Source organism: Symphalangus syndactylus, chromosome 3 (assembly GCF_028878055.3).
Source record: "Symphalangus syndactylus isolate Jambi chromosome 3, NHGRI_mSymSyn1-v2.1_pri, whole genome shotgun sequence".
NCBI classification, from domain to species: domain Eukaryota; kingdom Metazoa; phylum Chordata; class Mammalia; order Primates; family Hylobatidae; genus Symphalangus; species Symphalangus syndactylus.
In genome coordinates this window covers 13,275,741-13,300,337 of record NC_072425.2, presented here as the reverse complement: position 1 = coordinate 13,300,337, position 24,597 = coordinate 13,275,741, and the positions used below count along the sequence as shown (strand labels likewise).

The following is a 24,597-nucleotide window of genomic DNA, read 5'->3' as shown; positions in this document are numbered from 1 at the left end:
ACTTGACTCAGGGACTCCAGGGTCATAGGATAAGCACACGAGACACTGAGTTCTGGGCCTTGATTCTTTCACTGTTTCCACATAGCTTGTCCACATGTGCTCTGTGAAAACTTTGGTTCTTGCAAACTACAAAATAACATTCAACATGCCCAGCTTTGATGGAAAGGAAGCACAATCATTTGATAAAACATCAATAATACTACATTTGGTAGTGGCTGAGTGACAGGTGTCATAGTATTTGATGTCCAAAAATGCCCAGGTGCCAGATTGGTTGAGCTGCCAGGTGTGAGTCAGATGTGACTCTCAGGTGTGAGTCATCATCTCCTTTTGTCAGATCTTTTCCTCCAGAATTCTGCAGGGTCTCATTGGTTTCTCAGACCAGGGGTTGCGTCCAAGGATGGCTTCAGAGAGCCCTTGGATATTAAAATAGCATGTGAAAGGATTTTTGTTTCTTTGTTTTTTAAGATGGGGTCTCACTATGTTGCCCAGGCTGGACTTGAACCCCTGGGGTCAAGCAATCCTTCTGCCTCAGCCTCCTGAGTAGCTGGGATTGCAGATACATGCCCCCACCCCCTGCTAGCATGTCAACTTTTGCATGCATATCTATTTTTCTGGGCTCAGGATCCATGGCCACTCAAAAAGTGGTCTGTGAGCTTAAAAGTTTTTACTAATACCCACTTGGATCTTTCGAAGACTCTGTAGAAGCCGCCAACTTTGGCCAGGAGTGGTGGCTCACACCTATAATCCTAGCACTTTGGGAGGCCAAGGCATGAGGATCACTTGAGATCAGGAGTTCAAGACCAGCAACAGAGTGAGACCCTGTCTCTATTGTTTTTTTTTTTAAAAAAAAAGAAGGCCAGGTGGCTCACGTCTGTAGTCCCACCACTTTGGGAGGACGAGGCGGGCAGATGACCAGGTTAGGAGATCGAGACCATCCTGGCTAACACAGTGAAACCCCATCTCTACTAAAAATACAACAACAACAACAACAAAATTAGCCGGGTGTGGTGGCGGGCGCCTGTAGTCCCAGCTATTCGGGAGGCTGAGGCAGGAGAATGGCGTGAACCCGGGAGGCAGAGCTTGCAGTGAGCTGAGATCGTGCCACTGCACTCCAGCCTGGGTGACAGAGCGAGACTCCATCTCAAAAAAATAAAAAAAGAAAGAAATATATATTTTTAAATGTAAAAAAAGAGAAACTACCAACTTTTAGAAATAGTATAAGTGAAAGGAAGCATGAGCAAAGCGGAAATAGCGAGAGAGAATCCAGATCGGCAGGAGCGAGGGTTCTGCCCTGCTCACTCTCTCCTGTAATCCGTGAGATGCTGAGAAACACGTTGGGTGAGGATGTGGAAAGTTGGGTAAGGCTGTCAGACCAGCTCTTCCACGTCAGAGCCGTTCACTGGGTGTCACGGGTAGGGGGCTGGGGTGGGGGGTGCAGGGGAGGCAGGGGAGTTGGATTTCTGCAAGCTGTGCCTGTGCTTGTTCTTTAAGAGCTCATAAACTCATGTTTCTCTAGACGGGTTGCTCTTTGATGCCCTGACTCTTTCTCCCTCCCCTGGCAGCTCTCCCTGTGCAGGCCCCAGCCAACGACTCCTGGAGGAAAGCCGTCACTGCCTTCAGCAGCACCGAGACTGGCTCTGCAGAGGTGAGTGTGGCCACTGCCCACGTGCTGCCCTGGGATGAGTGTGTGAGTGTGTGCTCACCATCCACACGGCCAGCTTGCCGTGGATCTGTGCATCGCAGCCCACCCGAGCCCCTGCTACAGCAGCCGACCTTGGAATTAGGTTGTTTCCATGGGGCCAAGCTCATCAGTGGTTTTCCATCTTGATTTCTGGCCTGTGCATGGGGTGTGCATGAGCAGGAGAAAGATAGAAGGAATAACAAGGGAGGACCCAACGCTGGGTGGGAAGAGGGATTCAGGGCACCGTCTGAACTGGTGTCAGCGGCCACGTAGTCTGGTTTGGGTCACAAGTGAGATGGGTTTGGCAGCCTCGGTCTGCGGCCCGCAGAAGATCCTGTGGTCACAAGCTCTATCGGGGTTGGTGTGTTTGGCCACACGTAAGCTGTCAGGCATCCTCAGCAGGGCAGGATCAAGATCAGGACCAGGCTTGGCAAGGGACAGGCAGCTGGCATAGAAAAGTCTCTGTGCCACATGCAGTTTTACTCTCTGGATAATCGAGTTGGGAGTTTGAGGCTATAACCCATTTTGTGCTCTGCACAGCAGGGTTTTAAGAGCAGCCAGGGAGACAGTGGCGTTGACTTGAGTGCCGAGTCTCGGGAGTCGTCTGCGACCTCCTCACAGCGCAGCTCCCCGTATGGGACTCTGAAGCCAGAGGAGATGAGCGGGCCCGGCCTGGCGGAACCCAAGGCCGACAGCCACAAGGAGCAGGCTCCAAAGCCGTCTGAGCAGAAGGTAACCTGGACGTTCCAGTCACAGTGGCCAGGGCCTGGGCGGAAGGGGTCATCGTCGCGTCGTCTTCCTCAATTCCTGGGACAGTAGAAGCTAGAGAGTGTGGTCATTCCAGTCTGTGTGTCTCCACCTCTCTGCTTTTTTATCAAGGATTCAGAACAAGGCTCTGGACAGAGCAAGGAGCACAGACCAGGACCCATCGGCAACGAGCGTTCTCTGAAAAACAGAAAGGGCTCGGAGGGGGCCGAGCGGCTGCAAGGGGCTGTTGTCCCACCTGTTAACGGGGTAGAGATTCACGTGGACTCCGTGCTGCCTGTGCCACCCATTGAATTTGGAGTCAGTCCAAAAGTGAGGCTTTGATTTGTTTTCTTGCTTGCTTTTTTTACTTTTTATTTTGGTACTTGGAGAGGTTGGGGGCTCAGACAGGATTGTCTCCTAGAAAGAATAGAAGGATGGGAGCCAAGCACTCTTCCAGCGGCTAGAGTGTTGGTGTGGAGTCCTGCACGTGGCCAGTGCTCTGTTGAGTTGCTTTAAAGATTGCTTCACTGACACCAGACAGGCCAGTGATCTTCCCTGTTTCTGTCAGGCCACCCAAGGGATAGGGAGAAAGAAGTGAGGATGGCGTCCTGTCTCCTGTGCCGTGGGGAAACATCTGGCCATCTCGCTCATATGTGGCTCCAGTGAATGCTGCTCAGTGGAGTTTTTGAGTCGCGGAAACTGCATCACGTTAACGTATGCCTGTGGGGAATGTAGAGCCAGGAGGATCTCAGTGGGCTGTGTGGCCTTTTTTTTTTTTTTTTCAGGACTCCGATTTCAGCTTGCCACCTGGTTCTGCCTCTGGTCCTGCGGGGAGTCCAGTTGTTAAACTTCAGGATGCCTTGGCCAGTAATGTAAGTCCACACTTCCACTTCCGGCTCCACTCACTGCTTGGGGCTGGCAGGCCCTGGGTGAAGGAGACAGCACATGTATTTCAGGCTGACCTGGGCTGGCACGTGACTCAGTTGCTAGCAGCTCCATGTCCTTAAAAGGTGCTTAAATGTTCCTGCCCAGGTTTTGTGACCTTCCAGTGGGGATCGTAGAGTTCCTAAGGACTGGTTTATTTGGCTCTCTTTGGTTCCATTGTCTCCTCTGTGCCAGGTGTGAGCCCAGACTCATGCTGCCTTTTCTGTGGCCAGGGGTAAGGGGCACAGATTGAGTAGGAGAGCCCTCCTCAGGAGGCCCCATCTCACCATCCAAGGGTCCCTGCCGCCTGCGATTGAACTGTTGTGATCCAGAAGACCTCCTGGCGCTCCACCATGGGCTCAGGAGCTGGCAGTTGCATCTGTTGTGGCCACTTGGGGCTGCAGCCGAGACTGTCGCAGTGACGTCTGGTTCACTGCTCTGTCCTACTGCCTGCGGCGGTGGGTGCTAGTGTAGATGCTGAATGAATGAGTATCATCTGGGCAGCATTTCCCAGAGGATTCCAAGGAATGTGAGTGCCATACAATATTCATAGGCATTGAATGAAGACAATGTTGTGGAAGTGCTGGGCTCCACAAGGTTCTTTACTCTGAGAGTCTGCAGTCTCTGTCACGTGCAAATGGACACCGGGGATCTGCAGGAAGCGGGGGGCACTGTTGCATTTCCAGCCTCTGTTACCAGAGCCCTCTTTTTCACAGTTTGCTGAGGGGCACAGCCTTCCCTGTCTGGCCCAGGGCATCTCCAGGCCAGGTGGCAGGTGCCTTCTGAACCAGGTGTTTGTGTGTGGGCAGCCAGTCCATATTTATACTGCCGGGACATGGCCCTCCCTGTCTGGAGGGATATGTGTGGATATGGGGGTGGCTCTCTGCAGACTTGTGTGGAGGAAACTGATGGAGGCAGCCATCTCCAGGAGATCAGTCGTGGTCTTGGCTGCCATCAGTTTCATTTGGATGGTCTTGGGTACATGTGGCCAATATTGAAGATGCATTTGGACAATTCATAGATGCAGAGCTGTAGGTGCTTTTGGGAAAAGCCATGGATGGGTTTGGGCAAGTCATAGATAAATTTGGACGAGCCTTGAGTGTGTTCAGGCGAGCCATGGATGGGCTTGGGCAAAGCCGTCTCTGCGCCTGTTTGCGTTCCATGGTTTCCTTTTCCTCCTCTCCAGGCAGGGTTAACACAGAGTATCCCCATCCTGCGGCGGGACCATCACATCCAGAGGGCCATCGGTCTCTCCCCAATGTCCTTCCCCACCGCCGACCTTACTCTGAAGGTAACACTAGCCCTGAGCTGGGTAAGGGCCCACCCAGTACCTTAGCTTACGAAGAGGCAGAAGGGAGGAGTCCCTGAACCCCCAAAGCTTAGATTGGCTCTGTCCACTGCCATCGTGATAGTAATTTTCATCCCTCCCCCTCCCCTTGCTTCTGAAGATGGAGTCTGCGCGCAAGGCTTGGGAAAACTCCCCCAGTTTGCCGGAGCAGAGCTCTCCAGGCGGCGCTGGCTCAGGCATCCAGCCTCCATCCTCTGTGGGTGCCTCCAGTGGGGTCAACTACAGCTCCTTCGGTGGAGTGTCCATGCCACCCATGCCTGTGGCCTCTGTAGCACCTTCTGCTTCTATGCCAGGTATCTCATCTCCTGAGCCAGGCCTTGGGGTCCTTCTCCATTTATTATCAAGAAAAACGGATTAACAGCCCCGAATGCCACCTCCTCACTTTGTCTTAAGCAGCATGTAGAAGTAGCAACTTGTTTTTAGGCCGAGTGGTCGTAGCTCCCATGTGCTGCAGGTGATGTGCACGTCCTGCTTCCTCACGCTGGGAAACAGAACTGGGGGATGACAGCAAGGCACTCCTGCCTTTGGTGAGAGGAGTGAGCAAAGGCTTGGCTTTGAGTCAGACCTGGGTCACGTGGTGGAGCTGTGCTGCCTCGGCTCTTGCCGAGCCACAGCGTCCTCCTCTCTTACATGAAATGGGGGTGATGACATTGCTCCATGGGGTGGCCACACCCATGAAGCCAGGTCTTACCTGGAAAGGGCTTTGTGTCAACAGAGCCCTCAGTCACTGACAGCTGTTTTTGTCCTGATTGCTGCCATCCTTGTCATGTGTCGATGTCCCCAAGGGAAAGTGTGGGGGTTTTGAGGGCCCAGCTGCCAGTCTCAGTGATGTAATTCCAATAGATCCTTCTGACCCTCCACTGTGGACTCAATAGCAGGGAGATGAAGAGGACAGTGACTGAGAGACCAAGGCAGCCCTGGTTAAAGTAGAATGCCCCTTCGAGTGTCTGGGGCAGTTGGTGAGTGGGAGGTGGGAAGGATAGGCCGGAGCCCACCTGCCCCCTCCCTCCTCCTAGGTCTGATGCTGCACCCTCCCTACGTTCCCTGAGGTGCGTGCCAGGCGTGTTGTGAGCAGGCATGTGCTTCAGGCACACAGGGAACCTAGCAGCCTCTGTACACACGCCCTCGTCCCCACTGAGTCCCCTGGGTAGAGCAGACCTGTAGACTGTCTCCCTCAGGGACATTGAGAAGTAGTGAGGCTTGACCCTCTTCTACCTCCCTTCTGCCGCTCTCTTTCCAGGCAGCCACCTCCCGCCCCTGTACCTGGATGGCCATGTGTTTGCAAGTCAGCCCCGGCTGGTTCCTCAAACGATACCTCAGCAGCAGAGTTACCAACAGGTGACAGCAGCAAGCCAGGTGGCCTGGCTGGGGGTGGTGGGGAGGAGCCAGTGCAGGTCGGAATTGGCTTGCTCATCTATTTCTTATTGTCTGTCTGGTTTTCCGTCCCCCTCACATGTGGAGACCAGTACCTGGCCCGCCACGACAGCCAGGAGACATTTGTTAAGCGAATAAACAAGACAGGGAACAGGAGTGGAGTTGGCTGCTCCAGACTCTGCTTAGTTTTCCTTTCTCAAAGTTCTCCCTCCTGTGTCCTAGCCAGGGAATTAGCTAAAATGGAATTTTCTTTGGTGATCAGGTATCCTTCTGATGAAGAGAAGAAAGGCCTAAACTCCCAGGCATGGATGCATTAGAAAGAGGTAGTCTTAGAAATGAGCAGGCATTGGTTATTTATGCAGGACTGGCATACTTTCTGTGCTGCCAAGGGGTGATTTTTGGAAGTCTCCCCTCTAATGCTGGTGCTGGGCCTTTGGGATGGTCCAGCCGCCCCTCAGACCCATGTGCCTGCACAGCCACGACAGTGGACTTCCAGGCAGAAACTGCTCCAAGTGCAGGCTTGCTGATGGAGGATGTGGCCTCTGCTGACCTCCTTTTAAAAACATGTTCTTAACTGCTGTATTGTTTGGTTTCCAAGACTTTGGTTCTTGCATAACTGGGTCAGACTGCATGTATCTTTCTTTTTGTACATTGTTAAATTCAACGTTATGTTTTTGGAACTCACCTCTGTTGACGTATGTGCTAGGATCCGTTTTTGTTGCTTATAGAATTCCAGGGTAGGGATATGCTGTGGTTTGGGGTTGCTACCACTTTTTCATTATAGGCTTTATCCCAATAGCAAGGGAAGCCCAGGATTGACATGCTGGCATTCGAATCTTGGGCAGTGTTCCAGCAGCCATGTGGAGCGGGGCAGGGGAGGTGGGAGGGGAGGAACCACCTGGATGGGCCTTGCGGTTACCTCCCCCACCCCATTTTCCGGTTCACAGGCCGCCGCTGCCCAGCAGATCCCGATCTCCCTTCACACATCTCTGCAGGCACAAGCGCAGCTTGGACTGAGGGGTGGGCTTCCTGTGTCCCAGTCCCAGGAGATCTTCAGCTCCTTACAGCCCTTCAGGTGAGCTCATGTACCGGCTTGCGGAGCTGGCAGCTCACAGCCAGGGCCTCGGCCCTGTGTGCAGCCTTTGTCCTGCAGCTGTTTGGTGCTTCTCTGCTTTGGGGCCAGTGGGGCGGGGAGAGGTGGGAGTTTGCTCTGGATCACTCTTCAGTCCGTTGTTAACTGTGCTCTAGGAGAGGCCTGGGGCGAGCTGATATGTGGTGGGCCTTGTTTTGCTTTTCCATGTCATCTTGCCTCCCCCCTTGCTCCTTCCTCCTCCTCTCCACTTGACTCCCTGTCTCCTCCCCACCGCGGGCTGCTCCGTCAGTGTGGCTGCCAGTCATTGTGGCTGATGTCCTGTGCCTCGTACAGCCTGGATGTCTTCACTTGTTTAATCCAGCAGCATCAGCGCCATCTAGGAGCTTGTTCCCAGGCCCCATCCTGGACCCTCTGAGTCATGCTCTGGAGGTGGGGCCGGGGATCTTTGTTTTAGCAAGCTCTCCGGGGGATCTCTGAAGGATGGGACCAGATCCGCAGCTGGACTCATCCACCTGATCCCGACCATCTGTCTGGCTTTTGCAGATCTCAGGTGTACATGCACCCCAGCCTGTCACCGCCCAGCACCATGATTCTCTCTGGGGGCACAGCCTTGAAGCCTCCGTACTCGGCGTTCCCAGGCATGCAGCCCTTGGAGATGGTGAAGCCGCAGTCTGGCTCACCCTACCAGCCCATGAGCGGGAACCAAGCCCTGGTCTACGAGGGCCAGCTCAGCCAGGCTGCTGGCCTGGGTGCCTCCCAGATGTTGGACTCACAGCTCCCACAGGTCAGGAATTCAGTCATTCCACCCAAAGCTCTAGGCTTCTTTCCTTCACGACCTTGCCTTTTCTTTTCACCCGCCTCTCAGTGTGTGCTGGCCTGTCATGCTGTTGGTTGGTAGCCACCGTGCCTGTTCCTCAGCATGCAGGAAACCAGTCTCTTCTGAGTAGCCCCATTACCTTTTTTTTTTTTTTTTTTTTTGGACAGAGTCTCACTCTGTTGCCTAGGCTGGAGTGCAGTGGCATGATCTCGGCTCACTACAACCTCTGCCTCGCACATTCAAGTGATGCTCCTGCCTCAGCCTCCTGAATAGCTGGGACTACAAGTGTGTGCCACTGCACCTGGCTAATTTTTGTATTAGTAGAGATGGGGTGTCACCATGTTGACCAGGCTGGTCTCGAACTCCTGACCTCAAAGTGATCTGCCCGCCTTGGCCTCCCAAAGGGCTGAGATTACAGGTGTGAGCCACCACCCCGGCCCCTCATCCACCTCTTTATTCTGGAGACCTGGCTGTCCCCTAAGCACTGCCTGCTCCTGCAGCCCCCAGACGGGGGCTCCTTCCTTTCTCCCTGCCCTCGTGCAGTAGGGTGTGGAATGGGTTAAGAGTCCTCTTTGCGTAGTTGTTGATGCTTCTAGACTCCTCTTCTTCCTTCCTCCCTGAAACCCCAGCTTTGAAGCCCACACCATAGACTGTGCCTGACAAGCCCTCCACTCTGCTGTGGTGCCGTCACCACATCCAGCGTCTGCTGTGAAGTCTTCCTCTCCGTCAACCTGTGGGCAGTATTTGGCATCTTTGAGGGTCACCTTCCTTGTCTGGCCTGGCTTGCAGTCTGTCTCCACTCTGTCTCCACTCTCCTGTTCCAGTTCCTAGTGGTTTTGATGTCTGCAGAGATGACCCCGGGTCTTTGTGCCATGGACCCTGTCCACGCAGTTTGTGCCCTCCTCGCCACTGGTGCCCTTGTTCACATGGGCCCCTGCTCTGTGCACTCCTGTCTAGGCTTGGCCACTCCCAGTAGCTGTGGCTCTCGCATAATCTCAACTCTCAGCATCCCTTTCAGTTGTCACCTCTGGCTTTTTCAGTTCACTCCCTCTAGTGACCCAACTCCAAAATTCTTTTTTTCTTTTTTTTTTTTTTGAGATGGAGTTTCGCTCTGTTGCCCAGGCTGGAGTGCAGTGGCTCAATCTCGGCTCACTGCAACCTCTCTGTCTCCTGGGTTCAAGTGATTCTCGTGCCTCAGCCTCCCGAGTAGCTGGAATTACAGGCCCCCACCACCATGCCCGGCTAATTTTTGTATTTTTAGTAGAGACGGGGTTTCACCATGTTGGTCAGACTGGCCTCGAACTGCTGACCTCACGTGAGCCACCCACCTTGGCCTCCTAAAGTGCTGGGATTACGGGTGTGAGCTACCACACCCAGTCTCCGCCACCCATGTTTTTGTCATCCTCCCCCTTGGCCTGGCTTCTTCCTCCCCATCAGCAGATCTGTCGAGCCACACAGCCTTTGCATTTCATCCAAGCTGTGGCTCCTAGCAGCTTTTCAGACTTGCATCTTGCCCCTCGCTGCCTCCCATCCATGACCTCCCTTTCTGTGTCACCCAGGAAACAGGAGCAGTGACAGTCTCCAAGCCCCTGTGGCCACATCCCTGCCTGGGTGCTGCCTGTGCCCCTGGGGGGCCCCGCCCCAGGACGTCTCCCTCTCTTTCGTGCATCAGATGGCCCTTCCTGTCAGTACACAGACGAGCTGCAGTGCTGACCCCGTAATCCCACCCCCCACACTCCTCGAACCACTTTCTTCACCCGGTTTCCAGGCCGTCACTCCTGGCTTTCCTGCTGCCTCAGGCCTCCTCAGTCTCCTTTGCTGTCCCCTCTCCTTCCCAGTCTGTAACGGTCGGCATGCCCCTGGGCCCTGCTTTGGGTGTCTTTCAAGAGTCATGGCTCTAAATTCCTCCATCTTCTCCTCACTCCCAAATGGACATCTTCAGCTCAGATCTGTCCCTGGAATTGAGTCTCAAATCCAATGGACTTTCCAGCATCTCTGCTGTGGTGTCTCATGGCATCTCAAGACTCATCATATCCAAAACTCGATTTTCCTGCCCGTCCTTCTGTTTGTCCAGTCCACATCCTCTTTGGCTCCCTGCTCCCCCTCACCTCGCCCCCTGACCCTTCAGCAGGCCTGTCAGCTCTGGCTTTAAAAGGATTCAGAATCCAGCTGTGTCTCATTCCCTCCCCGTGTCCAGCTCCTGTAGGGGCTCCTACCTGGCCTCCCTACAAGTCAGATCATACCCCAAGTCAGCACTCTATAAACGGCAGCATGTTACCATCATTTTCATCCTGCACCATTTTGGTGTTCCAAGGAGGAGGAGCGTGGTGTTTTGCGGCTCTGGCCACTACAAGTCTCAGTGATGTAATTCCAATAGATCCTTCTGACCCTCCACTGTGGACTCAATAGCAGGGAGATGAAGAGGACAGTGACTGAGAGACCAAAAGTGGCCCAGCCCCCCTACCCCATCCTGTCCCCCTGTCCTTAGAGTCTCCAGGCCCACATCCCCACCTCGCCTATCTTGTTCTAGTTAGTTAGGCGCTGCAGCCACCCTGTTCTCCTGTTAGCATGCTTCAGAGGACCCCCACAGTCCGGAATCCAGCCTGGTCTTGTTTTTACCACCACTTGATGCAAAACAGTAAGAGTCTTGAATATTTGTGCTGTACAAAGGAATACAGAGATATACGTCCGGTGCAGCTTTCATCTTTTGGGACTTGGCTTGGCCATTACTTCCGACTTCTGACATCACTCGTCCTCTCCTTGCCCACCCTGCCCCGTGTGCACCCACAAATCTGGTGTGCACCCACAGATCCTATGCCGCTCCGCACCCTGAGTGTCCTGCAGCTGTGTCCAGTGTGTGACACGCTGCCCTGGCAGTGTGCAGGCCCATGTTGGACAGGGCCCTGCCGCTTCCTTGGCACCTTGTATGCTTTTAGTAAGCACTTGCTGGACAGAGGCAGAAAGGGCTGAAGATAGACGCAGCCCTTAGCAGAGACGTGGATGAGACACACTTAACGCTGTTAGTTCTGTGCCTGCAGCCAGCTTAGTCTTGCCCATTTTCTCACCACCTACTTTATTCCAGCAAGAAGACGTGCCTCTGCCATCGAAGGTGTGAAATCCTGGGCGATCTCCCCTGTGCTACAGTAGAAATCAGAGCGTGTCCTGCTGTATGCAGGCTTTGCTTTAGTTCTTCTGAAGTGTATGAATCTGAAGCGCATGTGCGCTCGCTCTTTGGTGCTCTTTGGTGTGTTTGGGGTTTCTCCGTAGCATCGTTCCCCCTCCTGACTGTCATTGTCGCCCAGCAGCTGACCATGCCACTGCCTCGGTACGGCTCTGGGCAGCAGCCACTGATCCTGCCCCAGTCCATTCAGTTGCCGCCTGGGCAGAGCCTCTCTGTTGGGGCCCCCCGAAGGATTCCTCCGCCCGGGTCCCAGCCGCCAGTCCTGAACACCAGCAGAGAGGTAAGGGGACCCCATCTGCCTCTGACCCTAGGGAGGGGGCCTTGTGTCACCAACTTTTTCTAGCAAGCTAAGTACCCCTGTGTGGTAGAAAGAGCCAGTGGCTGGGGTGTGTGCAGGACTGCCAGGGCAGAAAGGAAGGTGACCATGTGTGGGTCCATCACAGAGGCAGGTCCTGGGGACTCTGAACGTGTCGAGGGCTGAGGGCCAGGAATCAGCATTCCTCCCCGGCTCCCCAGGAGGCCCTGCTATGGACGGCCATGCTTCATTGGCTCTCCCACCTCACTTTAAAAAGAACAAAGTATTGTGATGGTTCTTGCTTCTAAGAAGCCCTTTTGAGTCTGGCTTAGAGGGAAGGGGCTTGCAGATTTCGCTAGAACAGGGGTCCCCAGTCCCCAGGCTGCAGAGCTGTACTAGTCTGTGGGAAAATTGTCTTCCATGAAACTGGGCCCTGGTGCCAAACACCACTGCTCTAGAAGATGCCTCCCTGGGAATTCCCATGGCCCTCACCACCTCTGCCCTGGGTTGTTCAGTGAGTGTGTGGTCCAGCTGTCTCCAGGGCCTCAAATGACAGCTTGTTGCTGCTTGGTCTCTCTAGCCCTCTCAGATGGAGATGAAAGGCTTCCACTTTGCCGACAGTAAACAGAATGTCCCTTCAGGAGGCCCCGTGCCATCGCCACAGACCTACAGGTAAAGCCACTCCCTGGGGACTGCGTGCTGTGTAGCTGAGAAGTTGCCAGAGCCACGGCCCAGTGGCTCAGAAGAATCTGGGCCCAGGGAGAGCCGCCAGAGACCTGGTCCCTCTATGGGCCATGTGTCACTGTGGTGTTTCGGCACTGGGATGCACTTGTGTTGCAGCTAAATTTGGGGGAGTGAGGAATCAGGAGAGTGGTTTTGGTTTTAATCATTATAATAAGATGCTCTGGATTGGGGAGCTTTCTGGAAAGGTAGGAAAAGGAGCGGCTGACATTTAGTAGGCATCAGGACTGACGTGACTTCCCATCAGATCCTAAAACAGGACCCACTGGCCACAGGGCTGCATCCTGGCAAGGGGAGGAGCGTGGCCTTTCCCAGCATCTCTTTCCTCAGACTTGCTCTGTGACCCCTGCCAGGGGACTTTTTATTGCTGGGCTTATGGGCCATTCCTTCCACGCTACAAACCAGCACCCTCTTTTTGCTTCCTTTGTGTCTGTCTCCACCTCCAGCAACTGTCTCAGGTCCCCTTAGCTGGATACTCAGGTGGCTCTGTCGGATGTTGGCGAGAGCCTCTGGTCCACTGCCTTTTCTGCTCGTGCTGGTGTGTGAAGGCAGCATGTTTTGGCCCTGGGCTCCGAGGGCTTGTACAGTCCACCCTTGTTACATGTGGGAGATTCCTGAGACCTCTCTGTGTTTACAAATGAGTGAAACAGACCTGCCTGACCCATGGTGCCCTGTGAGGTTAACACCATCGCTGCAGATGCCATGAGGTGTCCCCACGACTACACAGGTACTTGCAGGCCCGAGGAGCGCTCTGCAGGCCGGGCCCCCGTGATCTGCAAGTTGCTCCAGCTGCATCCTCTCTGCCCCGCTGCCCTTTGCCTGTCCTCCATCACAGCATTCCACTCTTGTACCTTCATTTCCAGAGAAAGGGGTTTTTGTGGATTTTCCTCCCATTCCATCTTTTCTGTTCTTATTTTCACTCTCCTGGCTTCATTTATTTCTGTTTTTAGTATGTTTCGTTTTCCTACCATGTCTGTCACATAGACCAAAACATCAGGACTGTGTGAAAAAGATAGCTGGACAGCACCGACCATGGAGCGGAACTGGAAGGAGGAAGGCGGCTGCAGGTCTCAGCAGACGCTGTCCCGCCGCTGCCACAGGCAGATTCCAGCAGCCTCTGGCTACAGAGCCTTCCTCAAAAAGCAAAACCCAGAGACAGAGCCTCACGGGACAAGAGTCGCCTGTGTCTATGTAGTTGTAGGAATGAATGGCAGCAGATTATTCTTTGGAGCATATTTAGAAAGTGGAAGCCTTAAACTAGTAGCTTTGTTTCTATGGTGTTTTAGGGGGTTGGGGAAATTGCTATAATTGTATAAAGCAGTGTTTGCCAAGTGTTCTGGAAATAGAGCTGCTGAGATGTGCGCTGCAAAAACAAGGATTCCCTGGTCAGGTCCTTGGGGGAGTGCTGTCCCCGGGCGGCCTGCTGGGGAGGGTGCTCACCACACAGGCTGAGCGGGCCTAGGTTGAGAGCCCTGTTGAACTCTGCACACGGCACTTAGGCTTTTTGACCGCAGACTTTTTTTTTCCACGTAGCACCTAATTAACATCCCTGGGAACTAACTAGTGGTCAGTGGAACACATTTAGAAGCATGTTGTACATTTTGGTTCCCCATCCCCTTTTCTGAAAAGTGAAGACTAGAACAATACTCGGCACAGTTCTGGCTCAGTGTCAGGCTTCTAGGCCTCTTGTCTGGGGCACGGCATCGTGTTGGTCCAGACCCTGAGACGGCCAGTGTCGCTTTCTGCACAGCAGGATGGCCATGCCCATCTGTACAGGGCCTCAGCCTCCCTCTCTCGCGGTGCGTCTCCTTGAGCTCTGTCCTGGAGGTGCCAGGGTGGTCAGTGACAGCCACCCCCTCACCCTTCTGCGTTCTGGGCTGTCTTAGGTCTGTGGTTGTTTTCCATCCAAGAGATCCACAGACCGTCCCGAGTGAGCGCCTCTGGCCGCAGGCCCTTCCTTCCTTGTGCCTCCTCCGTGTGCTAGGCTTTGACTCCATTTCTGTGGTGACACGTTGTGTATTCTCAACCCCTGCCTTTGGTTTTTTCAGGCCTAGCTCTGCTAGCCCCAGTGGGAAGCCCTCTGGATCAGCAGTTAACATGGGCTCTGTGCAGGGACACTACGTGCAACAGGTAGAAGATGGCTTTCCAGACCCTTCAGCCCTGGACACTTAGGCCCGTCTCCAAGCGCCAAAAGAGAAGGGACTGTCCAACCTATCTGAGCGCTCCTTGTCTAAAGAGAGCCATGCCCTAGCGGTTAGAGCACGGAACCGGGAGCTGGGCCACCCGCGTCCCTCCTGGCGAAGGCATTTCTCCTCTTGACGGGCGTCTGGATCCTTCCTTGTCCTGCAGAGAAGGGAGGATGCCGATTCCTCTGAGGAGGTGGTGCTGGAAGGTGGACCAGCCCTGGCAGGTCGGGGCTGAGGCGCCCTGGGAGACTCGGTTAGGTTTGGGGGTCGGCTCTAGGAGCCGGGGTGCGCGCGCTGGTTCTAGTCAGTGGTGTGTCTCGTCTTTGTCTTGGCTGGGTGGGAGCACAGGTGAAATTAGGTTTTCCCATTTTATAATGAAAAGAACATCGCAGTGTCTTTTCCTACACGCACTATTCTCTTCTCTATTCTCTAAAACGTGCTGGGGCTCAGAGCTTAGGCCCCTCAGACCTGGGTTTTTAATCACTCACTCTGCCTGGCTGGTAGAGGTGGGAAGTGATTGCTCTCATTGGTTCCCCTGGGGGTCATGAAAGTTGTGTGGAATGAGCTTCTAAAGCTTTCTTCCAGAGTTCAGACCTGGTGGGGGGCAGATGCGCTGGCTGCTCTGTGACTTCCCCACCCCGCTCCCCGTGTAGAGCCATAGACCAGGGGAGCCCTGACTAGGAATGGGGCCCCAGGGAAAGGTTACAGAGTGGGAATGGTGGGGGGTTTGGCTGAATCGCGGCCAGAGATCTGTGGGGGCCAAGTCTGCCTAGGGCCCCAGCAGACAGTCGGGGGCTCTGAGACGTGCAGGGGGCACTTGGATCTACTCGAAGGGGCTTTTTTGCCTGTGGGGCAGGAGGTGCACTGATTTGAAAAGGTTCTTCCAGTTGGCCTTGGGACCAGAACTGCTTCCGCCCTGGGATGTGCCATCGCGGAATTCTTTGTGGAGGACCCGGTGTCTTCCTGCCTCTCCGAATCACTGCACTCAGGGCTTATGGGGAGGGAGCAGAGATGGCACTCGTGCCACTTTCCTTACTAGGAGGGGGGTGAGGGGGGTTTCTAAGTCTGGTCCTTCAACCAAGGGATGGACGACTTAGGGGAGCTTTCCCTGCAACTCAGGAGCAGGAAGGGAGTGGTGGGAATTATGTATCCAAACACGTTTCAGCGTCAGGGTCACTTTGTTTTTCCCATTCATCTGTCCAAAGGCAAAACAACGAGTGGATGAGAAACCCAGCCTGGGAGCCGTGAAGCTGCAGGAGGCCCCCTCAGCTGCCTCCCAGATGAAGCGAACCGGAGCGATCAAGCCTCGGGCTGTCAAAGTGGAGGAGAGTAAGGCCTGACGGTGCCTGGCTGCCACCTCGCCTCGCCCCACTGGGGACGGTGCCGCCTTGCGGCCTCGACACAGCCAACACTCGGGAGCCTCACCAGATCCACCGTCCAAATGCCTGGCCCGGACTGAGAGACCTCCCTCCTCTCCACTCCCGAAAGCTCCGTTGTCAACCAGCTTGCACCCGTGGATATATGGCATTGACCCGCTTGCTTTGATATGAAACAAAAAAGCAAACGACTCCTTCATCCCATCTGCTCCCACCGTGACCGTGGAGTGACGCCTCCCGTGCAGTGCAGATCCGCCCTCCCTGCCTCCTCCCTGTCCTGCCGTGCAGCCAGGGCGCCTTCTCAGCAGTGCTTCCGGCCCAGCCGCCCATCCCTAGGCACAGTGGTTTGGCAGCAGGGTCATTTTACTTTGAGGCTTTTTGTTTTAAAATGTAGCCAAGGTTTTTACAAAGGGGAAAGGAAAAGAAAACAAAAACGCAAGCTCCATGTGTATAGCTGAACTTTTATGTTTCTCGCCAGCCCCTCCGCTCCCTTCCATCTCTAGCCTCTGTCCTGTTGAGTTTGATACGTCACTGCAGTACCTTAAGAGATGACTCTTAAGAATGCATCCCCTCCTGATTCCTCAGCTGGTTCACCTTTGAGGTTATTTGCAAAAAGAAAAGGAGGTTCTTGAGGGCACCCATTGCGAGCATTCTGGTGCCTGGCTCCCTGCCTGGGAAGTGATGGGGTGCTCAGAGCAGCAGGTAGGCGGCGGGGGCGGGGGGTCACAGTTGGGTTCCAGCTCCTGGCTTGATGAGCCCAGGGCGCTTACAGGCAGCCCATGAAGTCGATGGCGGTTTTAGCATGAGAATCACACAGGGTCCCTGTCCTGGGGTCCTCTAAAGCCAGTGGATGTGCTGGGCACCAGAGACAAATCACGGAGATGGCTGCTGGTGGCTCCCAGGTTGGCCCAGATGGGTGAGCTGACACACCACAGGCCCATCCCAGGCCCCGTGGGCTCTGCTTCTGGGGCTCCATACCCTGCCCCGCAGGGACGCTGTGTTTTTCACACATTTCTTTCCCTGAAGCTTTCTGTAAGCTGTCATTTTCCTTCCTTCCTCTTCCGGAGCCTGCTGCTTTCTCTGGACCCGTCTCCACCTCCCACACAGCTCATCGTGAACACCACTTGGTGATGGAGGGAGTGGACCTGTGTGTGGTCCCCAAGTGAGGCCACTGGGAGTTTGTGCTTTTCCTCCTTTGCTTCACTCCCAGCAGCAGACCCAGGTTGTCAGGACAGGAGGGCCTGAGCTAAGCAGTAGGCATCAGTCTCGTTTGTCTTCAGACGGCGGGGGCAGGTCCAGGGTGAGGCTGGGTGGAGGGCTGACCAAGGTCCAAAGGGCCGCCGCGCAGCCTCCGGGAGGGCAGCTTCTCCAGCCAGAGGCTTGTGTGAGCCATCGTGTGCTGGGCTTGTTGTTTTTAAATAAGAAACAAGGAAATCACTCCAGATCCTGTCATTCCAAGGAAAGGGAAGGGGACAGTTCAAGTTTCTCAGCTGTTCTTAGGGGTCACTGAGTGTCTACCTCCTCCTCCAGAGAAGGCTGGCTCAGAACACCGTGAGGAGGGGGCCGGGGATGCACCCCCCACCAGAGGCTGCCTTCAGCGCCTCATGGGTGCAGGACAGCGCTCAGGCTTGGGTTCTAAGCTCTGTGTCTAGTGTAGAACATGGGGAGGGAGCATCTTAGGAACTGCTGAAGTAACTTCTTACTGCTCTCACAATTCTAAGGAAGCGGGAGAACGGCCTCCTATGAACAGCGCCCACCCCAGAGCTGCCTGGGAAGCGGCAGTTTTACTGAAAGGTGCTTTACTGTTCACCTGCATCTTTCAGCAGCTCCCCTCCTACCCTCACCTGGTCTTTTCCCTCTTCATCCCAAGCCTTTATGCTTGAGTCCCTTCCCCAGGGGCTGCCCACCCGACAGTTCCAGGCATTCCCTACCTGAGCTTCTTGTCTGCTTTTCCTTCTCCCACTGCAAGTGGCTGCTTGTGGGGCCTGGGATGAGCCCTCTCTGTTCCCACCGGCCCTCCTTGCCAAGCCATTCCTGGGTGAGTCCAGGCCTGCGGGAGCCACACATTCATCTCCACCTGGACACTTGAGCCGCATGGCCAGACCCCTCCCACCTGATGCAGTGGTGCGTGTGATTTGTCGAAAGAAAGCCTCCTGGATGCTGTTAAGATGTATCCTTCAGGTGAACCTGGCATCAGACCCACAGTACTTGCTGTTTGAGAAAAAATAAAAACAAAAAGGTCACCTGTTCTCCAGCCCTTTTCTCTTACCTGGTATTTCCTTCCTTTCTCCTCCCCCACCCCAAATAAAAAAACAAAAAACACTAGAATTTATATGTATTGATGTTGTAGGTCTAGGTGAAAAAAAAAAAAAAGTAAATGTTTCACTGCTCTATTTATATATAATGTCTGAATTAATTCTGTGCAGGAAAGGCCAGGAAATTGCATGTGAAGTTCGGTGCAGTCACCACCTCTGTGTGCCCTGAGCTGCAGTCTCTTCACTGAGATGCAGGTTTTAAATGAGACTTGCGGGGCTGAGGGCAGGCCTCAGGCCTCCCAGCGCCCCAACCCCTCCTTGGTCTGATGAAATGCAGTTCTTAGTGCAGAGACGTTTTAAGGTGCAATATATCTCTTCCTTTCCCGTGGTTTTAGAGCCAAGCTCAAGGTAGTAGGACGTAGGGTCTTATTTTGTTTTCAAACCCCCATCCTCAGAGCGCAGATACATGCAGAGGCTTCTGCCAGGATACCACGGGGCCTTAGTGGGAACAAGTGGAGACCAGCACTTCCCTTTCCTGCTGCTGAGGTAGGGAGTGGGGGGTCAGAACCCACTTACTTTTGCCTGTTAAAGTTGCCCTCCCGACGCTGGCAGCTCTGCCTTGGTTATTGGGGGTGCAGCCCGTTGCTCAGCAACCAGTGGCCTTGCGGTAGTATTTGTCCACCGTCCACTAGAGTGGGATGAAGTCCAGAGTGTGGGTGTGCATCTCAAATGCTCTTCCACCCACTGGGGACTTCAATGCCAGCTGCATTTGGTTTGGTTTTCTTAACTGTTGGCTTCTCCCCACAGCTTTTTTTTTTTTTTTTTTTTTTTTTTTTAACATTCATATTGTTTTCAAACTTGGAATTCATAGACACTCTGGCTCTAGGTTCCTTAAGGGGGAAAACAAAAGATGACTTTATTTCACATTCAAGAAAATCAGTTCAGTTCCAAAGCTGTGGTCCTTCCAGCCACTTCTAGGGACACTGGGGTAATTGTTAAACATTGACATCAGTGCTCTCCAGCCGTGCTGTCGCCCTCCTATCTTCTGGATCTGCCTTCGGGATGGTCAGTGACGCCTTCTGGAAGCTGAGCACACACAGGTGCACGGCCATGCTGTGGCCTGGCCTGCTGCGGCAGCATGGCAGCTCTAGTGGAGCCTTCTCCCTTGCCATTTGGTTTCTGTCTGCCAAGTAGCTGCAGGCTGCCCCTCAAATCTTCATTTGTCCCTTTTCACTTCCTGCAGAGCAAGCCTGGGTTAGAGGGTCTGCTGGAAATGGCCTTTGAAGACCAAGGATACCAGGGTGTGTGCGCTCTGTCGTGTTCTGTGATGAATGGGAAACGTAGGCTTCCAGAAAGCCAGCTCTCCTCTGAAATGTGACGGACCTAAGCAGGAAGTCATCCAGGACAGGAGTGGCTCAGTGTTGGGGATGGATGCTGTCGCCCAGCCATGCTCCACCAGGGTCACCAATGTATGTTTGGCTGGTGGTCTTCGGGCATGTGAGATCTGCTGTTCACTGTCTCCACCCCAGTTGGTGGCCTCCAGGATGGTAGTGGCACCCCCAGAGCCCCATCTTCAGCATGTTCTGAAGCCTCAGAGTGGAAATTCCTGCTAAGGCTCTGTCTGGACGCCTTTCTCCCATGGTCTAAAGGGACACTGTACTCAAGCTTTTGACCTCATGCCTTGTGTAGTAAAAAAGGATTTGGGGGTTTTTGTTTGGTTCCTGAGAGGGTTGTGTTTTGTTTTTGTTTCCTTTTGTTTGTGTTTTGGCCTTTCCTCTTTGTCTTTCCATGTAGACCAGATATTTGAAAGGGCAGACGATGGCTAGAGGTGTAATGTGCAGCTTGTTTATACGTTATTTCGACAAACTTACCTTGGATGGGAAATGGAATCATGGATTCACCAGGCCAGTGCTGGCACACTCACCCTCGCCCTTTCCCTCCGGTTCAGTACCTATTGTTTCTCCTTTCAAATATGTGATTGTACTAGCTCTTTCCATATGAAAGAATTCTCCTTATTTAAATAAAAAAAGTTTAAAAAGATAAAGCTGAACATGCTTTTTCAGGTTGTACATCCCTGGTTTCTTGGCCATTTGACCAGAGAGACCTACAGATCAAAGAGTTCTAATTTTACAGAGTTCACATGGAAATTAGTGGCACGGCTGAAATGCCTTAACAGAAGCTGTATGGGTAGAGAAGGGATTGAAACCCATGGTTAAGAAGCATCTTCCAAATGCGGCAGCATCAAGCAGTCCACTCTTCCCACGGATGGCATCTGGCTGCGCACAGTGCCTGCCTGTGGCCCCGTCACTTGTCGTGAGAAATGAGCTGGTCAGAGGAGGTAAGCATTTGATGTGGCGTGTTGTATTGTCACTTCTAGTGGTGCTTTTGCAGGAAGTGGAGGAGGATTATGCTGTGCTTTGGGGTGGGGAAGGAGCAACCCAGGCCTGGGGTAGCGAAGGTTAAAAGGTAAGAATGTTACCCAGTTCTCGGTTTTGCCATTGCCTCACTGTGTGACCTGGGGAAAGATGTTTCACCACCTGAGTCAGTCTCCTTAATCATAAAACGCAGATTGTAATGGTGTCGACCTCATGGCGTACTGTGGATTCAAAGTCACCAGTAGCTTTTAGCTTAGTGCCTAGAAACAGCTAAGAAAACTTACATATTACCCCCAAGAAATAAAACGCTGTTTCCATGAGGAACCCCAGTCCCTCAACTTCCTTCTAAGCCTTTTGACTATGGAAGAGAGTTGGGGACCTGGGCACGGGCATCTCAGCTTTAACCAGCCACACTCACTGCCCTGATTCACTGCTCCCTAGGGACAGGTGGCTCACAAAATCTCCAAGGGAGACTGGCCCTGAAGGAGGCTAGTCCTAAGGTTGGGGGCTTGCAAGATGGAGGCTGCAAGTCCTGAGGCACCACCGTTAGCATGACATGAACCAAAGCTTAACAGCCCAGCCCCACTCCCTCCTGGGGCCCAGGGAACCCTCTCTGCCCACTGTAAATACAGTTGCCTGCAGGCTCTGGCCACAAACCCAGGTGAGCCCCAGCTCCTTCCCTCTCTGTGGGATCTTGGGTGAGTCACATAACCCCTCAAGGGTAAGCCATAAAGAAGTAACCACTAAATTCTCAACTGGTGTCATCTAATGCTATGTTGACCAACATGGAAAAAAAAGTCTTGCAGACCGCCAAGAACCATAATTAAGGTTATTAAACCTGCAGTGTGCCCTTTTGGTCTGTATAGATGTTTATACAAATAGACCAGGAGATCAAGAAGGAGCGAGGCTGAGAAGAGTGATCCATCAGCCTGGTTGTGTTGCTGTCAGTTACCCTGCTCTGGGTACCGACCGTTCCAGGGAAAACATGGGAAGGGGTGCATTCACCCAACCAAAAGTACCACGTCTGCTCCAAAGCAGGCCTTTGGGAAGGCTCTTGACCCTCAGCAGAAGGGGCTGGAGAGGCTGATGGATAAGGAGGAGGAGGCCTGGGAAGGGAGGAAGAAGCCTCCAGTCTTCTGCCACGGAGTTTAGGGGAGATTCCCCCACTGGAGCCTCTGACGGTCTTGCAGCCCCTACTGATGTCCAGGTTTTATTGGTTTTGTTTTTTGTTTTGAGACAGGATCTCACTTTGTAGTCCAGGCTGGAATGCAGTGGTGAGACCAAGGCTCACTGCAGCCTCGACCTCTCTGCCCCAAGTGATCTCCTGCCTCAGCCTGCCTTGTAGCTGGGACTGCAGGCAGACGCCAACGGGCCCAGCTAGTTTTTGTATTTTTTTGTAGAGACGGGGTCTCGCTGTGTTGCCCAGGCTCTCCTGGACTCAAGCAGGCTCACGGATCCTCCCACCTCGGCCACCCAAAGTGCTGGGGTTACAGGCGTGAGCCACCCCGCCCCCGGCCCTAGGTCCGTTTTAAATGCACTTACCCTCAGCCACTTCACTGCTAGATGTATGTGCAAGCAGGTTCGTGGCATCGATGTTTTTTGGCAAGAAAACTAGGAGTGGGCGTGGGGGCATGCGCCTGTGGTCTCAGCTGCTCTGGAGGCCGAGGCGGGAGGATCGCTTGGGGCAGAGGTCGAGGCTGCAGCAAGCCATGGTCCTGCCACTGTACTCCAGCCTGGGCGACAGAGCAAGACCCCGTCTCTTAAAAAAAAATTAAGGCCGGACGCGGTGGCTCACGCCTGTAATCCCAGCACTTTGGGAGGCCGAGGCGGGCGGATCACTTCAGGTCGCGAGTTCGAGACCAGCCTGGCCAACATGGTGAAACCCTGTCTCTACTAAAAATACAAAAATTAACCGGCGTGGTGGCGTGCGCCTTCAATCTCAGCTACTCGGGAGGCTGAGGCAGGAGAATCGCTTGAACCCGGGAAGCAGAGGTTGCGGTGAGCCCAGATGGCGCCATTGCACTCCAGCCTGGGCAACACAAGAGCGAAACTCCGTCTCAAAAAAAAAAAAAAAAACGGAGCAAATTGGCGCGCCCGGCAGAACGCCGTTGTGCAGACGCAGAATTAAGATCTTCACGCCAGATGGAGTGAAAAAGCAAGGAGCAGAAGATGGGTGGGAGCCCACTGCGCTTTTTAAAAGCTGCACGTCTGCTTAGAGTACACAGAAATCCTGGCACACAAAGCACTAGTACCCGAGGGAGGGGAGGTCGCCGCGTTTCACACCTGCTTCCCAGGGCCCGGCGCCCTCGCCCGCTGCGCACGCGCGTCACCCTCGCCCAGTGCGCACGCGCGCTGCTGCCCGTCGGGCCCCGCAGGCGCGGTGAATCGAACGTTGAGCAGGGCGGTGGGTGGTGCGGAGTGCCGAGGGGCCTCACCCTCAACCGTCGGCCCAGTCGGACGGTTCCGAGGCGTTTCCGGGAGCCGGGCGCGGCTCTGCCTGGACTCGGAGAAACGCAGATACGTTTGGGGACACCGGGGACGAGAGCCTAGCCTGGACTCGGGGGAGTCCGTCAGTGCGGGACGCGGGTCCGTGGCTTGCGGACGGGCTGGGGCCGGGGGCGTCCCCGTCTTTCCGGAGCTGGGGGCGGGGTTCGGGCGACCGAGCCCCGAAGTAAGAACTCCGTGGCGCGTGCAGCCCTAGGGAGGAAGGGCGTGTTGCGGGTGCAGTCTCAGGGTGAGGACGGAGCTGGGGCCGACGCAGCCTCGGGAGTTGGTGGCCGGGACAGGTGCGGCCTGTGGGGAAGAAGGGCCGGCCACGGAGATGCGGTCTACAAGGGGAGAGGAGGCACTCCCAGGACGGATGGGACCTTCTGGGAGGAAGGCGCTCAAGGCAGCTGCAGCTCAGGGAGGGAAGTGCGCTTCCAGGGTAGATGGGTCCTGAGGAGACCAGCGGGGCGCCAGCGGCCAGATGCGGCTTTGGTGTGAGACAGGGTATCCCAGGCCTGATGCAGCCTCAAGAGAAGCGGAGCTCAAGGGAAGATGAAGCCTGGAGGAGAACGTGGGGGCGCAGGCTGCAAATGCACCCTCCAGGCGAGAAAGGGAGCACCGGGGGATGATGTGCCGCTGGGAGAGAAGGCAGGGAGGCACTGGGGGCAGATGCATCCTCGAGGAGAGATGAGGAGGCCCCGAGGCTCGGCCAGGTTGGGGTCCCTGGGCTGTAAGCAGCTGAGATGGCACCCAGGAGCTGCCCAGGGTCAGGGAGCTGTGGCCGCACTGTGGGCTCCTGGTCGTCGGGGAGGGAGGGGAGAAACCCTGGCGTTCCTTAGCAGTGTTCTCGCTCCCAAGACGTGCTCGACAGGTTTTATGGAATGAGTTGTTGAAAGGAGTGAATGTCCAGTTCTGAGATCCCCTGAATTCCCACCCGAGTTCACTGCTAGTGCCCCTCACCCCACATGTCTACCTGAACCCAGGCTCCAGGAACTTCGGCCTTTCTCAGCAGCCCGACCATGCTGTGGTTCTCTCGATGCGCGTCTGGGAGCCGGGTGGCTGGGGATTCCTTCTGTAGCCTCTCGTGAGCCCTCATTGACCACGGCTTCTCCCTTCTTTTCTAGGGCATCTGCCTGAGCCCGCTTTTCTACAAGATGTGGGGATTTTTGAAGCGCCCTGTAGTGGTGACGGCTGACATCAACTTGAGCCTTGTGGCCCTGACTGGGATGGGGTTACTGAGTCGGCTGTGGCGACTCACCTACCCGCGGGCTGTGGTGTAAGCTAAATGACTCCATTCCCAGGGTGAATCTAGAATGTACTTTGTGACAGGAGGCGCCCTTACTGAATAGCATAAATGGGAGAGTGAAATCCTGGCTTCTTGGTGATAGATGTTTTTGGCAGTGAGAGGAGAGACCAGTCTGTCCCCAGGACAGCCCCAGCAGAGTACACCTTTTAGGTCTTGCCTTCTGAGTCTGTAACAGATGAAATTTGGCCCATTAAAGGGGTGCAGTAGAGGAAAATCTGGTTGCCAGCCTTAGGTAACAGTTTTAAAGTCTGGATGGCAGAGGATTGATGGATTTGGAAGTGAGTCTTCACTGTTGAGAGCACTCTTTAGAATGTGTTTTTGTCATAATGGGAAGTGATTGCTGTTATTATTGAAGGGCTCTTTATTAACTGATTAATGTGTGTGTGTGTGTGTTTTTTTGAGACGGAGTCT

At 54.3% G+C, this 24,597-nt stretch overlaps 2 protein-coding genes, 2 non-coding genes and 1 pseudogene across 38 annotated transcripts in view; 4 read left to right on the top strand and 1 right to left on the bottom strand.

The window, feature by feature from the left end:
* The window catches only part of PRRC2B (proline rich coiled-coil 2B), a 133,612-nt gene extending 113,550 nt beyond the window's left edge, over nt 1–20,062 (top strand). For 11 of the 33 annotated variants that reach the window (XM_063635711.1, XM_055270626.2, XM_063635712.1 and 8 more), the window contains 13 exons: nt 1,563–1,645; nt 2,222–2,413; nt 2,561–2,758; nt 3,214–3,300; nt 4,539–4,643; nt 4,801–4,993; nt 5,941–6,038; nt 7,022–7,149; nt 7,711–7,951; nt 11,287–11,445; nt 12,041–12,132; nt 14,250–14,331; nt 15,593–20,062. In XM_063635711.1, the coding sequence (XP_063491781.1) occupies nt 1,563–1,645; nt 2,222–2,413; nt 2,561–2,758; nt 3,214–3,300; nt 4,539–4,643; nt 4,801–4,993; nt 5,941–6,038; nt 7,022–7,149; nt 7,711–7,951; nt 11,287–11,445; nt 12,041–12,132; nt 14,250–14,331; nt 15,593–15,727 (1,793 nt within the window). In that variant the 3' untranslated portion in view covers nt 15,728–20,062. Of the gene's footprint in view, nt 1–1,562; nt 1,646–2,221; nt 2,414–2,560; nt 2,759–3,213; nt 3,301–4,538; nt 4,644–4,800; nt 4,994–5,940; nt 6,039–6,336; nt 6,398–7,021; nt 7,150–7,710; nt 7,952–11,286; nt 11,446–12,040; nt 12,133–14,249; nt 14,332–15,592 lie in introns of those variants that run through there. The other 22 variants (XM_063635723.1, XM_063635722.1, XM_055270634.2 and 19 more) reach the window with 9 other exon arrangements.
* On the top strand, nt 5,521–5,606 carry LOC129479959 (small nucleolar RNA SNORD62). The gene has a single exon (XR_008656877.1). It is a non-coding gene; the product is annotated as a small nucleolar RNA SNORD62 (small nucleolar RNA).
* LOC129479958 (small nucleolar RNA SNORD62) lies at nt 10,339–10,424 on the top strand. The gene has a single exon (XR_008656876.1). It is a non-coding gene; the product is annotated as a small nucleolar RNA SNORD62 (small nucleolar RNA).
* Nucleotides 18,814–20,015, bottom strand: LOC129478768 (uncharacterized; annotated as a pseudogene).
* Nucleotides 18,855–24,597, top strand: part of POMT1 (protein O-mannosyltransferase 1) — a 24,885-nt gene continuing 19,142 nt past the window's right edge. For 2 of the 3 annotated variants that reach the window (XM_063635737.1, XM_055270656.2), the window contains exons 1-2: nt 18,855–20,356; nt 24,005–24,156. In XM_063635737.1, the coding sequence (XP_063491807.1) occupies nt 20,339–20,356; nt 24,005–24,156 (170 nt within the window). In that variant the 5' untranslated portion in view covers nt 18,855–20,338. The remainder of the gene's footprint in view (nt 20,357–24,004; nt 24,157–24,597) is intronic. The other variant, XM_063635738.1, reaches the window with a different exon arrangement.